At 39.4% G+C, this 14863-nt stretch overlaps 1 protein-coding gene across 1 annotated transcript in view; it reads left to right on the top strand.

The window, feature by feature from the left end:
- LOC140953519 (cytoplasmic dynein 1 heavy chain 1-like) overlaps window positions 1-14863 on the top strand; it is a 69850-nt gene that overhangs the window by 12592 nt on the left and 42395 nt on the right. The window contains exons 17-35 of the mRNA XM_073402921.1: window positions 416-562; window positions 1612-1856; window positions 2347-2419; window positions 3033-3143; window positions 3724-3843; window positions 4685-4825; window positions 5404-5626; window positions 5965-6110; window positions 6527-6637; window positions 7210-7419; window positions 7949-8095; window positions 9055-9221; window positions 9312-9651; window positions 10067-10252; window positions 11150-11353; window positions 12235-12517; window positions 13204-13304; window positions 13687-13837; window positions 14359-14599. Coding sequence (XP_073259022.1) covers window positions 416-562; window positions 1612-1856; window positions 2347-2419; window positions 3033-3143; window positions 3724-3843; window positions 4685-4825; window positions 5404-5626; window positions 5965-6110; window positions 6527-6637; window positions 7210-7419; window positions 7949-8095; window positions 9055-9221; window positions 9312-9651; window positions 10067-10252; window positions 11150-11353; window positions 12235-12517; window positions 13204-13304; window positions 13687-13837; window positions 14359-14599 — 3347 coding nt within the window. The remainder of the gene's footprint in view (window positions 1-415; window positions 563-1611; window positions 1857-2346; window positions 2420-3032; window positions 3144-3723; window positions 3844-4684; window positions 4826-5403; window positions 5627-5964; window positions 6111-6526; window positions 6638-7209; window positions 7420-7948; window positions 8096-9054; window positions 9222-9311; window positions 9652-10066; window positions 10253-11149; window positions 11354-12234; window positions 12518-13203; window positions 13305-13686; window positions 13838-14358; window positions 14600-14863) is intronic.

Genomic DNA, 14863 nt, shown 5'->3' with positions numbered 1-14863 from the left:
GGGATTATTAATTCTGTTATGTTGTATTTGAATTATTTGTTTCTAAGTATTTGAGTTGAGTGCCTGTAAACTAGCTGGATAAGCTAAGTGCACTTTCCACTATAAACAAGCCTTGAAGTGTATAATAAAGTATAGTAATATTAACAATACTAATGAGTGGGCATATTTTATTTAAATTGTGAGTGTATTGAATGTTACTTCTTCTTTTATACATTTGCTTGGGTTTTTTTTTATTATTTCAGCTAAAAAAAATCAGCACCAAAACTCAGCTATGTTTTATCCCATTTAAAGATCCTTGTTTACAGTAACTTGCCAGAACTCATGTTCGCTAACTCACTCTGTATTATATTTTCCCTCATCCTGATCGAACTTCACTGAACTACAGTTTTGTTTTGTGTTGATTCATTTCACTTAGGTCCTAAAACATGAGATCTTGATCCAGAACCAAGTGCTCTTCATACAGCCTCCAGTGGAGAAAGTGCGAGAACACTTGATCAAAGAGCTGCATGTGTGGGTTGGTAACATCACCCTGCTACCCCGCATCCAGAGTTCCCGATATCAGGTGGGAGTTAAGGAGAGAGCTACATGTAGTTATTTCAAAGCTGTCTGTTAATCCTTCAAACCCTAAGATCAAAATTTGAATTCTCATTTGTTGTCCCCATTCATTTCCTACAGAAGAAATGGGGAGAAGTTGATAAATTATCAAGCAAATACATCTTGTGTGATCATGACTGTGATTCTCATGACCACTCTGTTTGACAAAGCATTGATATTACAAGGAGAAATTTGATGCTGATCACTCTTAGGGCTTAAAGGGTTAATCATACCAGCAATGCTTTTGGTTCTTGACTATAATTAGGGCTTGAAAGTGGCAGGTCACCGACAATTTTACATGTTTGTGTGGTCAAACATCAGAGTTGTCACTAAGATAAGTTACCGTGTAAATATAACAAGTAGCTAGGTGGGGAATCAAAAAGCTAGGGATTTCTTTTGGTTCTATTTTTCTTCTATTTTCCAATGAAAGTAGCCGGAGGCCACATCCATAGTAGCTAGGGCAAATCCCCAGCTCCTGGGGACATAAACATGGATGATTAGACATTTGTCCTGTCATGTATGTCTCTAATGGGAAATTTCATCCAGAACTTAAGATTGAAATGAAGTTGAACACTTTTATTGGCATTAGTGAAGGGAAAAAAAGAAAGGTATGACCAGATAAAGAACTTTTTTGAAAGAAATGATTCATAATAGTTGTTTTTCAATTTGCAGTTATTAAAAACTACCAGTATTGACAGTGTTAGTTCAAACATTTGAAGGTTGATCTCATCGCCAGAGCTGCCGCTAACAGTATCCAGGGGCCTCAGGCTGCTGGCTCTTTACTTTGGTTGACTGAAAAACCTTTGTTTTAACCTTTTATGCTCTAAGATCAAAAGTCAAATTCTCACTGTGGCCCCTATCTATTTCCTACAGAATTAGTGGTGAGAAGTTGTTAAAGTATCAAGTAAATTCATCTTGTGTGATCATTTCCGTAATTCTCATGACCACTCTGTTTAATAAGGCATTGATATTACAAGGAGAAATTTGATGCTAATCACAAGCTGTAACATATTGTAGGTTGGTTTAGAGCGTGAGGACTCTGACACTGATACCACCTACCGTAATCTTCTGGCAAGACTTCCAGAGGGTCCAGTGTACCTGCAGGCTGCTTACGCTGCAATTGAAGAGAAAGTAGCTAAAATGGAGGAGTATGTTCAGGTGTGGCTGCAGTATCAGTCCCTCTGGGACATGGATATGAGCATGATATACAACAGGCTGGGAGAAAACATGGAGAAATGGATGGTTCTTCTGAAAGACATCAAGTAAGAAAAATTCTTTGGTCCCTATGCTTCCTTTATGCTTTAGTATTGCATTTTTAAAAGCAGTTATATATTTTCTAAAATAATTGTCATGATTTAGGGGTCTGTTTACCACAGATGACTACTTTTGAACAAAACTGCCAAAATATAGCCTTGTCTCTGTACCATTAATAATTATCATTTCTGCATGTGATATTAAATTATCATTCAGTCATAATATTATGCCAAAAATTGGGTCAAAAATTACATAAAACAGTTGTAACAGGGCTTTTCTTCTTCTAATATTAGCACACTCTAGTGTCAAAAATACTTAAATCTACACATACTTCCAAAAATCGTCTTTTGTTTGGTTGATTTCTACAAAACAAATGGAGGTAGTGGAAAATTTATGATGTGGACGATGACAACAATAATTAAATAATAATGGTAATGATAATAAAAATGATAGTGATAAATCACGGTAATGCTTATCTTCATATCTGCTTTTCCACAGACGAGCCCGGGTGACTTTCGACACGTCGGCGACACAGAAGGTCTTTGGCCCTATAGTTATAGACTACCACCAGGTTCGTCCTTACAGCTTCTTTTTCTTCTTCTTCTTCTTTTTTTTCAATTTACATTGTCTGATAATTATCTATTTATTTATTAAACCAGGGGGGATTTGAGGGGGGGTGGGGTGGGGTGGCTGGCAGTGGATGTTCAATGGATCTGTTCTCGGGGTCTTGAAAACTAAAACAGAATGTGCAGTTCCAGAAAATATCCATACTCCCCCCCACAGAAGGGATTGGAAATTCCTGGGGGGTGGGGGTGGGGGTTCTCAAAGGACTAGAAATTTAATTTAATGTGTGAAGCTTGATTGGAATTTCCAGACGGGGGGGGGGGGGGGGGTCTAAGGAAAAATCCCTTCCGTGGGGGAGGTATGGAAAATTTTTGGAACCACTCAATGATAAATTACTCTAAATACCGTAGGACACTTCAGGTCATTAGAATGTGCTGATGGAACCCATGAATTACGTTGTAGTTTTGCAATAATTTCTGAAAAGAAGCTAGAAGCTAGAAGCTCCCATGGTGAAAATGTATTGAAATCCTTTTTCTGCTCAGCACATCTTACTGTTATCATCAGTGGTGTTAAACTTCAATAGAAAGTCTGTAATGTCTACATCTGTTTGGTATTATTAGGTTCAATCCAAAGTGAACATGAAATATGACACATGGCACAAAGAAATCCTTAGCAAGTTTGCCTCCCGCCTTGGCGATAACATGCAAGACTTCTATGGCACAGTCTCTAAGGTGATAAATTAATCATAACTTCAGTTGTAGTGGGGTCTACTTCATTTGAAGATTGTAATGGGTTTTTCTGTTCCAGCTGAAATCCCACCCAGAAGTATACTTTATGATATTATCTAAAAAGAGTGCATGTTTCTTGTGATATTGATAACAAACTAGAGACTACAGTAACAATTCAACAAACAACCTTGTTTGATCCTCTAGTGGGGTAAAAGTGCATATGTCTACATGTGAAACCACAAAATTAACGATAACTAAGGGTTGAGCAGTAACATGAAAATATCCCCCCAAAACCAGCCTTCCAGTTCTTGATATTGGATGAACTACTCTTTATTGTTTAATTTATGGTGACTTAGTTTGTGAAATGTTATCACAACTACCCGAACAAATTTCCAAACCACCCCTCTGTTAGCTAATTCCTTTGTTTTTTTTTTTGGTCATGTGAATTTTGTTATTGTTCACTCTAAATGTGAAGATATACATAGGATTTGTCTTTTTTCCTCACTTCAAGTTAACAGTATCCTTCTCAGAATTATTAAAATGTGATAATGAGTATTTATTTAATGTTTTGATGCCCTCCCAGGCCCGCACAGATATGGAAGAGCAGACAATTGAAGGAGCCTCTACATCAGATGCTGTTGGTTTCATCACTGTTGTGCAGTCCCTGAAGAGAAAAATCAAAAATTGGGAAAAGAGTGTTGAGGTGTGTAATATTACCCTATATTTTATGGCTGAATCTGTGAGCAGGTAAGATAAAGCAAATTCTGTGTTCTCATTGGCTTCTTCAGCAGGCCCATCTTGCGTCCTAGGGATACCCCACATTGGTTCTGCAAGAAAAAATAAATTCTTTATTGAGCAAGTTTTTTCGGTCAAGATAACTGGATGTTGGCCTTGTTATTTTTTTGCATTTTTTTTGACCGAGACAAATACACAAAAAAGAACATGGCCACTAACCAGCCATCTTCACCTCATGCTTGGTAAATAACCCACCCATATACTTGTGATTAATTCAACCCCTGTTTAGCGTGGTTACTGCCTAGTCAATACTTAAGGTAGCTTTTGTCTGATAGGCTTCAATGTTATTAATTTTATTGATAGCCTCAAAGAAAGTTAACCAGTCGATTTCCCCACATTGCGACCCACCGTCCCTACTGTGGAGCCTAAAGCCTTTTTTAACTAGCCTGCTACTATACTTAATGGTAATGGAAGAATAGAATTCCATTCCTGTGGCATGTAGATTTTTTTAAGGGTGAGGTCATTAGCTAAGTGGCCCTACTAGGCGACAATGCTCCTGGCAGCATTTTTTTTTTCACTGAGATACTCAAGTTTCCTAACCACAGCAAAGTGTTTTTTTTTATCTGGAAGAATTTGGAGCCGCTGTGTTATGGGCCTTCTGATAAGGAGAGAAAATTAATAATGATGATTATATTTCTTATTCTCTTGATATTTCTATTGGGTAAACATCCATGATACTTGCCGTATAAAATGATATTTGTTTTTTATTTTTATATAAAAAAATTGTTTGATTTCCAAATTAATTGCAGATGTACAAGGAAGGTCAGCGTATCTTGGAGAGGCAGAGATTCGCCTTCCCTCCATCATGGCTGTATGTGGACAATATTGAAGGAGAATGGGGTGCCTTTAATGACATTCTCAAGAGGAAAGACTCTAGCATTCAGACACAGGTACACTTCAGTGGCTTTACAACCAGTAGCAAGCCCTTCTTAGAGCATACAATATTTTAAAGAAGTGAAAGAAGTATTTTAACCCACAGTGGTCCAGAGATTAAAATTTCAATAGAATCCTTTGTCAGGAAAGCTCAACAGTGACTTAGTGACTTACTTGTAGACTGTTAATAAGCTTAATAAGCAAGGTCAAACAGCTAAGCTCATCTGTTTTGTTTTAAGAAGTATATTTCCTTCTGGCATTGCTTGGAACAGAGACAGGCATGGCATTTTTATGGCTCAGCAACCTAATTAATAGAAGTATCGCCTTGCTTATCATTGGTCTCCCCTAGATTACCACAGAGGGGTACAGGGATACAGGGGATACAGGGTACACAGAGGCCACAGGAGACACAGGGACCACAGAGGCCACAGAGTACACAGTTGCCACAGGGTGTCAGTCTATCTGGTACCTGGGTCACCATGGTTGCCAGATATTTAATGCCCCTGGAAGATTGGATGTTCAAATTATTTCATTTGTTAGTTTGTACTGCTTTTATTGAGAAGATCTTAACCTTGATCTTTTACTTACTTCCTAGGTTGCCACCCTGCAGATGAAGATCATCTCTGAGGACCAAGCTGTGGAAACACGCACGTCGGAGCTGCTGTTTGAATGGGAGAAAGGCAAACCAGTACAGGGCAATGTCAGGCCAGATGTTGCACTCAACAACTTGGCAATTTATGAGGGCAAATTCTCAAGACTGAAGGAAGACAGGGACAATGTTGCCAGAGCCAAGGAAGCTCTTGAGTTGATGGAGCCAGGTTTGTTGATTCTTTGTAAAAGTGACATTCCATCCTGTCCCCTTTGTGAAATGCTAGAGGACAAGCTGCCATGTCAAGTACCACTCTGGCTGTCTAGATACATCTAAATGCAATTTAAAGGTGTTAACAGCGAAAAGAGAGTGCAATAATGTTACCTAAGGGTCTCAGTTTCATGTAGATGTCATGGTCGCAGAATAAGACATTGTCTCTCCAGTGGAGTGCACTCTGTTGGAGAGAATATGAATAAGACCAATGCTGATCCATAATCAATGATTATTACTAGTTTAGCAAATTACTTTTGGTAACTTTTAAAATTATGTATTATGTATTGATTATAGGTACATTAGTGGCCAGTGATGAGCGTGTCCAGATTGGATTGGAAGAATTACAGGACTTGAAGGGTGTTTGGTCAGAGCTGGCAAAAATTTGGGAGAAAGTGGATGAGTTGAAGGACAAACCATGGCTGTCTGTTCAACCAAGAAAGGTAGATGAACATTCCTCTTATCTCTTATTCCTTATCTCCTAAATAACTTATTATCAATGCCTTGGGTGAAATTGGCATGTAGTGATATCTACCAGATCAACCAACTGCTTTTGTGAGCATAGTATACCAAGCTGCCGTCCCCTTTTAGAATAACCTGAGCAGGAACTGTTGCTGTACTCCATGTTTAACTTCTCTTAAGTTGTTTTTTAGTGACCTTAAATTGCAAAATGGTTGTGTGACAAATTCATAAACACATTTATATCACCCTTTCTAAATCCTGCTGTTGCTGTTGCTGTTGGCAAGGAAGAGGCAAGGATGATTGGAATGTTATTTTGCCAAAATATCTGATTTTCTGATGTCCGACCTTAAGGGCTGTCAATGTCGCACTTTATGTAACCATGCATGTATCTTTGCAGCTTCGTCAGGCACTTGATGCACTGTTGAATGACATGAAGAACCTCCCGGCTCGGCTGAAGCAGTATTCCTCCTTTGAATATGTTCAGAAAACTATCAAGACCTATCTTAAGGTAAGCAACATCTTGTCCTTTCCAACTTCTAGAATAGATAGGGATAGAGCCACTTAACAGAGGTGCTGTAGCTAGGGAATGTTTTTTTAGTTTTGTGTCTTTGGAAGCAAGGAGAACTGTCCATAATAGAGTGGTTTAAGAGGTGTCAGTAAATGTTAATGATTAAAGAAAAGAATCAATCAATCAATCAGTCACTCAGTTAATCAATAGGGACCTTAAGCATATCCAGGACGATGTTGTATGTAAAAATGTCACTACAGTGGTATTTGTGCAGTGGACATTAAAGCGATGTACCAAATTAGGTGTGATGCACATGGAAATGTTTTGTTTTGATCTTTAAACCAATATTTTTGTAATGTTTATGTTCTTGTTGCTGACACCACAACTATGGTGTATTCATCGGTCAAGTCTTACAGCTGGCTACCGCCAGCCTCATGTCACAAGTACCAAAGAGAGTTTTTTAAGGATCTGAAGAGTGGGAACCCTGTGTTGCCTCTTTAGGTTTCAGGGAGACAGGGTGTGGATATTGCCAGTTAGTAAGATGCTTAATGCATGTCTTTTCCTCCTGTTAGGTCAATGTTATGATTGTCGAACTCAAATCAGAAGCACTGAAGGAGCGACATTGGAAGACACTTATGAGGAAGCTCCATGTTAACTGGGTGCTCAGTGACCTGAATCTGGGACAAGTCTGGGATGTTGATCTTCAGAAAAATGAGATGATTGTCAAAGATGTTATTCTTGTTGCCCAGGGAGAGATGGCATTAGAAGAATTTTTGAAACAGGTTAGACCTTCTTGCATTTTAAGGCCTTGGATTCTAAGTGTTGTTTTGTTCAAGATTGAAAAAAGTTTTTGAGAAATTGTAAATGCTGAGACTAGGAATGTGTTTATTTTGCAAGTAGTTCAAGTGAAAAAATGTTGCACAAGACAATACCACACCACAATTAAAATTATAGCTTAACAGTGATGGTTTCTGAAACACCCACCAATACTTGGTCTGTATTGCCAAAGTCCTTCAGGTCTTTATTAATGTTCACTTTGAAACTGTAAGGTTTTAAATGACACATGTACAGCTTCCTTTAAACAAAACTCATTAATTGTGCTACTGTACCAATACTTTCTGCCCTTACTTTACTATGACTTACCTTTTAGCCTGTGTCTTTTGTGATTTGAAAGTCTCCTGTAGGGAGAAACATGAATATGAATATATTGAGCTTGTTTTGGAAGCCCTGTCAGCAACTTCTGGCGGGCAACAGTTCCAAAATCCGTTTTTTCCCACTAAATGATTGTTTCCCTCCCTACTGTTGCTATAGGTGCGAGACGTGTGGCAGAGCTATGAACTGGAGCTGGTTAATTACCAAAACAAATGTCGTATCATCCGTGGCTGGGATGACTTGTTTACCAAAGTCAAGGAACACATCAACAGTGTCTCAGCAATGAAGCTCTCCCCATACTACAAGGTACATTGAGTAGGCTTGGCTTGAAACATGCCCTTTGTGCTTCATAAAGGCTAAGAATTCTTCTGCACTCCCAAAGAAAAAAGTACTAAACAGAAGAACATTGCAAACAAATCTCACTGGCCCTTTGGATTCTTGTTATTGAAAGATCTTTTCTGTAAAGGTTTTTGATTTCCTTTTCGTTTGACTTATTTTTACCAAGACTACCTGGGTACAATTTATGCATGCAAGGCATTTATTGGCTTGGTTTTCAGTAGGCATGAAGCTTGTAATATGACTATTTTAAGAGTTTAATGTACTTGAAGAAGCTGTATTCATGATTGTAGTTGCGAAAAATTAATAGTCTTGTTTGAGGAAGACTTTCAAGATGTAACAAGGAAGAGTTTCTTTGTAAAATAATGCCTCCTAAACCACAGTATTCAAGGTTGGCTTTTTCATCTGCATAGTTCGGAGATCACCGAATTGGCAATCATGCTTACCTGTGAGCAACGCTGGTTTGATGTGATTTTGTTACAAATAGTTATGGTGAGTTCTGGACTCATCTTGTGAAAAATCGTGAGTCCCAGTCCATAACCAATGAGTCCCAGTTCAAAAAAACAAGGAGTCCTTAATTGAAAATGCTTGGCCTTTATGTAACAAGACAGTTAATCTGGAGACTGACGAAAAAACCCTCAATTACAGGTTACTGAAATTAAATTATAGTCTTTCTATATATTTAAAGCACAAAAAAGACTGCATCTTTAAACAACAGCCACAGAAAACAAACAAACAGGATATTGTACTAAAAAATCTTCAAATTGATCGATCGTTCTTTGCATCCTACGGGATGCATTTCGTGAATTGTTTTCTGTCTTTGTGGATTTTGATGCGTTAGGGACGTAGGACGCAGAGGTACCAAAATCATTGGAAAACGATGGTCAATGTTTATAATGGCCTTTTAAACATGCAAACTTTCCTCTCAGGTCTTTGAAGAGGATGCTCTCCAGTGGGAAGAGAAGCTAAACCGCATTCATGATGTGTTTGATGTGTGGATTGATGTGCAGCGACGATGGGTGTATCTTGATGGCATCTTCAGTGGCAGTGCGGATATCAAAGCTCTGCTGCCTGTCGAGACTCAGCGCTTCCAGAGGTGGGTAAAAGTCGTTGCACTTAGAGCCACACCTGACTTTTTACAGATCAGTGACAGCCTGTTTAACATCCTTTTTTTTTACTTTATTAGTATCAGCACAGAATTTCTCACTCTGATGAAGAAAGTTGCCAAAACACCTCTGATCGTTGATGTCCTGAATATCCAAGGCGTCCAACGACAGCTTGAACGTCTTGCAGATCTGCTTGGTAAGATTCAGAAAGCCCTTGGAGAGTATTTGGAGAGGGAGAGAGCATCATTTCCACGTTTCTATTTTGTTGGCGATGAAGATTTGTTGGAGATTATCGGAAACAGTAAAAGCATTCCAAAGCTTCAGAAGCACTTCAAAAAGATGTTTGCTGGTGTCACTGCAATTATTCTGAACGAGGAGGAGAATTTGGTGACTGGATTGAGCTCCAAAGAGGGAGAAGAGGTACACACAGTAGATTACTGTTTCAAATAGTGTTTTCGAAAAAGAAAGATAGTAACCTGAGAAGATAGCTGGTATTTTGGGACGCCACCACTGGTTGACGTCTGAGAAACGAATGCAGAAATTCCATATTGATGACGCATCACTTTCTAGATCTTTCTGGGTAGTGCTTCTTAGTGGTTGGAAATTTGTTTCCTCATTTTTCATATGACTATCCCCCAAAGGGAATGTTAATAGTGGTGGCAAATTTCGTTGCTCTCTTGGTATTTGTTGGTAAAGCTGCTTTATTTATTACTTAAGCTTTGTCTTCCAAAACTGTCACGAAACAGGATGCTTATTTGGTTCCCCTCCTAATTGTGCAAAAATGTCTATCCACTGATTTAGGAAATACTTGTTGATATCCTTCGTTTTAAATTAGGTGGTGTTTAAGAAACCTGTCTCATTAACTGAACATCCCAAAGTGAATGAATGGCTGACATGTGTAGAATCTGAGATGCGTACCACCCTGGCAACATTATTGTATACAGCAGTTACTGATGTGCAGCAGTTTAATTCAGAGTTAATTGATCCCGGGCAGTATATGAAATGGGTTGATAGCTATCAGGTGAGAAGCATTTTTGTCATTGCCGTGGAACCCCGTTAATGCGACCATCGTTGGGCAATAAAATCCTGGTCATAATAACTAGGTGGTCTCAGTAACGAGGTCTCAAAATAATAACTGATTCACTGATTTTTACATTTGGGTCGAAAGAATATGGTCGTTCACTATAATGACAAGGTGATCGTTATAAATGGGTGGTCATAAGGCTGGGTTCCACTGTATTTCTTTGTGAGAAAATAACAACTTTATGGCTTAAGTACATGTAAGAAATATGGCTTCTAGGCATTTTACCCTCAAAGTTCTATTAGACAGATATAAATTTGAAAAACCATTATGTTGAGCAGTGTTAAAAACTAAATTGCAATCCATTTTAATCTCTTTCAATTAATTTATTAATTTGCACCTTCTTTTGAATTTATTAGGTTAGTTGAATGGTTCATTATTGTTTTGAGCGGTCATTTTTACATTTCACTCAATTTGGTGGCCTCTTCCTCTTAGCTAAATTTAGCAAAATTTTGTGGTACAGTTCCTTTAACAAATACAGTACGTTTAATTATAATAATATATTATTATATTAGTCCCTAAAACGTTAATGTATGCAGTATCAGTGTGCATAGAAAGTTGTGTCTGATAGCCTGGGACTCGTAGATTTTGTTTTTGGGCTAGTGAATTCTGTTCTCAACTTGCCTGGCAGACAAATGAATTTGTTTGGAAAATTCACATTAGAGAAGAACTGTAATCAATCCTGTTCAACAAAAATGTTTTCGGGTTAATTAAAATTACTCTTTGGCTGCACATGCTAGTTGTGCCTTCCCCGAATGGCAAACTTTAAAACTGACTTTCTTTGCACCCTGAGTATAAAGAGGAAAACAATTTTTTTATCAATTATTTCCTCTATAGGCCCAGCTTGTGGTTCTAGCATCACAGATTGCCTGGTCAGAAAGCTGTGAAAATGCGCTCCAAACAATTTCATCATCCTCTAACCAGAACGACCTGGAGCCGGTGTTGAGAGTCCTGCGGGTTGTTGAAGCAACTCTTAACATCCTGGCAGATTCTGTGCTCCAAGAGCAGCCTCCTGTTAGACGCCGCAAGCTGGAACACTTAGTAAGTAAACTGCTGTTAATTAGTTATATTTTTTTGTTTTTTTTTTGCAGTTCCAAAAAAACTCTGCTTTTCTTACAGAAGGACACTGGAATTTTGCGAGCAAGTGCGCCTTATGTGTAACCTTGTGGTTAAAGTTTTCCACTCCCAAAGGTTACCCAAGTCAAAATTTAACAAAATTTCTTAATCTTATTTTTAAAATGCGGAAACATAAAATATTACCGTGTGAAAGTGCTGCCAAAGAGTTTTCATTTGAATGGTAACACAACAGCGTTTTGTCAACACTGCACAGACTGAAGGTAGAACCACCTTGTGAGATGGTTTTGGCTCTGGGGCTGAAGGGTTTAATACGTACATCCATCATAGCGACAGAACCACTTTACAGGGATGTCTGTACATGTTAGAGCGATTTTCGTATGACCTTGAAATAAAAACGCGCGAACAAAACAGAAACAACAAACTAACGGAAATAGAGCGATTTGATTGGTTTATTAAATGGATACAAACGCGCGTGGCCAAACGCGCGTGGCTGTTGGTTGGTTGCCCGACAACTTTCTAGAAATCAACCGATACTTCGCTTTGATGAAATACTGCAACACGATTGGCCAATCGAACAATGCTTTCTCCATATTAGGGTTTTCTTTGGCGGGAAAACAAAGAGGCCATGTTTTGATGTTTTCATCCATTGGCTGATAAAACAAATAACGAACACTCACCGAAACTATTTTTCAAGGTCATGTGAAAATCGCTCCAACGTGAAATTTAGTTGATTTCAGTGGAATTGGAGGCGAGGGCACTAACCAAAGACGTGTCCCCTCCAAACAGCTAAGGCCGGTCAGTAGTGAGTTATTTTAATAACCTAAAATATTAATTGTCATTTGCAGATCATTGAGTCTGTCCATCAACGTGATGTAACACGTGAACTTGTCAGCAGTAAAGTGACAAGTACTAAGGATTTTGATTGGCTCAGTCAGATGAGATTCTACTTCGATCCGAAGCAAAAGGATGTTCTCCAACAACTTTCCATTCACATGGCCAATGCCAAATTTAACTATGGATTTGAGTACCTTGGAGTGCAGGACAAGCTTGTTCAGACCCCCCTGACAGATCGATGCTACCTAACCATGACTCAGGCTTTGGAGGGCCGATTGGGAGGGTCACCTTTTGGTGAGCGAGATATTTCTGTAACTGAAAACGCTGTGACCTCCTGATTAATTTAGAGATAAAAAAGGTGGCTACAGGTGAACTCTGGATTACAAGTACCCCCCTCAATTAACCTCATCTATTCCCGTCAGGACAAGCTCAGTCGGAAGAGAACTTATAAACGTACAGAGCCTGAGGTCGCGGGTTCCTTCCCCAAGGCCATACTTATACTCAGGGTCTTAAAATAACTTAGAAATAAAAAAAAAATTGTAAACTGCTTGTTTACCCACGAAGCACCTAGGAGTTCACATGAACTCGTTTAAACGTGTCCGTGCGTTCCATATCGAATTGGAATTTGGAAGTGTTAGTTTTTGAGGAGAGGGGAAAACCGGAGTACCCGGAGTACCCGGAGAAAAACCTCTCGGAGCAAAGGAGAGAACCAACAACAAACTCAACCCACATATGGCGTCAACACCGGTAGTTGAACCCGGGCCACATTGGTGGGAGGCAAGCGCTCTCACTACTGCGCCACCCTTGCTCCCCTAAGCTGAAATGAAGGTATACTTCCTTTGCTGTGCAAACGGCTAGTCCTTCGTGTGGCGCAGATGAACACGTAAAATGGCAATCCCATTTCCAGTAGGGTATAATGCTGTTCGGCTTGATCTCACTTAAGTTACCTTTCAGTGACATTGTTTTGAATTACCTTAAAGGTCCTGCTGGTACTGGAAAGACGGAATCAGTGAAAGCCCTTGGTCATCAGCTGGGACGATTTGTGTTGGTGTTTAACTGTGATGAGACTTTTGACTTCCAGGTCAGTTAACTCGGCTATTTACTCAAAAGTTAATAGTTAATGCTACAACTGACATTTTTTGAAATTTCAATGCGTAGGTAATTACTTCAAATTCTTACTCATAGTATCTTGTGACTGAAAATGTCCAGTCAAATTCATAGGAAAGGTTTTCAAGTTTGCCCAGAGGAGGCAATACTTGACCATGTGTCTTCACAACTGCTTGCTCCACAAAAGCTTGAATTTGATCATCACCATAATGGTTCTTTTCATGAGTAGGTTGAGAATGATCGTCCGGGTGAACGTAGTCCTGAATAGGACTGTTGCTGTTGACAGTGACGGACGTTTACGACAACCTGTGCGGTTGTAATCTTCCGAGTCACGCTTTTTTACGCTTTTTTTTCAGGCCATGGGACGTATCTTTGTAGGTCTATGTCAGGTTGGAGCCTGGGGTTGTTTTGACGAGTTTAACAGACTTGAGGAGCGAATGCTGTCAGCTGTATCACAACAAGTACAGACAATTCAACAGTCACTCAAAGAAGGCAGCAGTGATACATGTAAGCCTATCACATACGTTGTATTTTTCTCTGCGGACATAAGCTCTTGTAGACAGTGTGTACCGTAAATCCTCTATTGCCCCCCCCCCCCCCCCCCCCCTTTTCAGGGAAAGAAAGTTAATAAGCCCATCCACACAACGCAAATACTATACATGTAGCTTCCCTTACAGAGTGTACGGTGTATGATGTATAAGATAATCGTGTTGGTTTGGTCCGTCCACTCGTAAGCGACCATCCGGCGTCTTAAAAGTCTCCAGTCTGGGGCCCGTTTTAAAAAAAACTGCGTCTTTGGTGCCGAAAACTGCGTTTAAGTATAGACAGTAGACTACGGAGTAAAACAAAACTCGTTTTTCAAAAAACCAATATACTCATATGTGTGGACGGGGCCTTAGTTCCGTGTTGGCGGATTGCACACTAAGAGAATAAATGCGTTTAGCTTAGTCTTAATTAACTAAATTAACTTAATCTAAACTTGTCCTTGTACGGTAGAATAACGTTTCATGTTTCTTTATATTTCTCAGCTACAGCCATTACAATTGAACTGGTAGGCAAGCAGGTCAAAGTGAGCCGTGACATGGCCATTTTCATCACAATGAATCCAGGTTATGCTGGACGATCCAATCTCCCTGACAACTTGAAGAAGTTGTTCCGCAGCTTGGCTATGACCACCCCTGACAGACAGCTGATTGCACAGGTCATGTTGTACTCGCAGGGTTTCCGAATGGCAGAGAAACTTGCTTCAAAGATTGTACCTTTCTTCAAGTAAGTGATACCTTGCCAGAGTATGTACTAGTAATAACCAAAGGTTAGGATTCAGGAAGGTCAAAACACGCGTGATCAGATTACGAGTGATAGAAGCTAGAAACGTACCTGATCAGATTGCGTTCCATGCACTTTAGCTATGTACATGTCAAAGATGCGTAATTGCAACCAATCTCCTGGCCCCAGTTGTTCAAACGTTGGATAGCGCTATCCACCGGATAAAGATCTTTCCAGTGGATAACGCAATTGACTTCCCTAACACTT

Source organism: Porites lutea, chromosome 12 (assembly GCF_958299795.1).
Source record: "Porites lutea chromosome 12, jaPorLute2.1, whole genome shotgun sequence".
NCBI lineage: Eukaryota > Metazoa > Cnidaria > Anthozoa > Scleractinia > Poritidae > Porites > Porites lutea.
The sequence above is the reverse complement of the archived record's forward strand: the minus strand, read 5'-3'. Positions and strand labels throughout refer to the sequence as shown.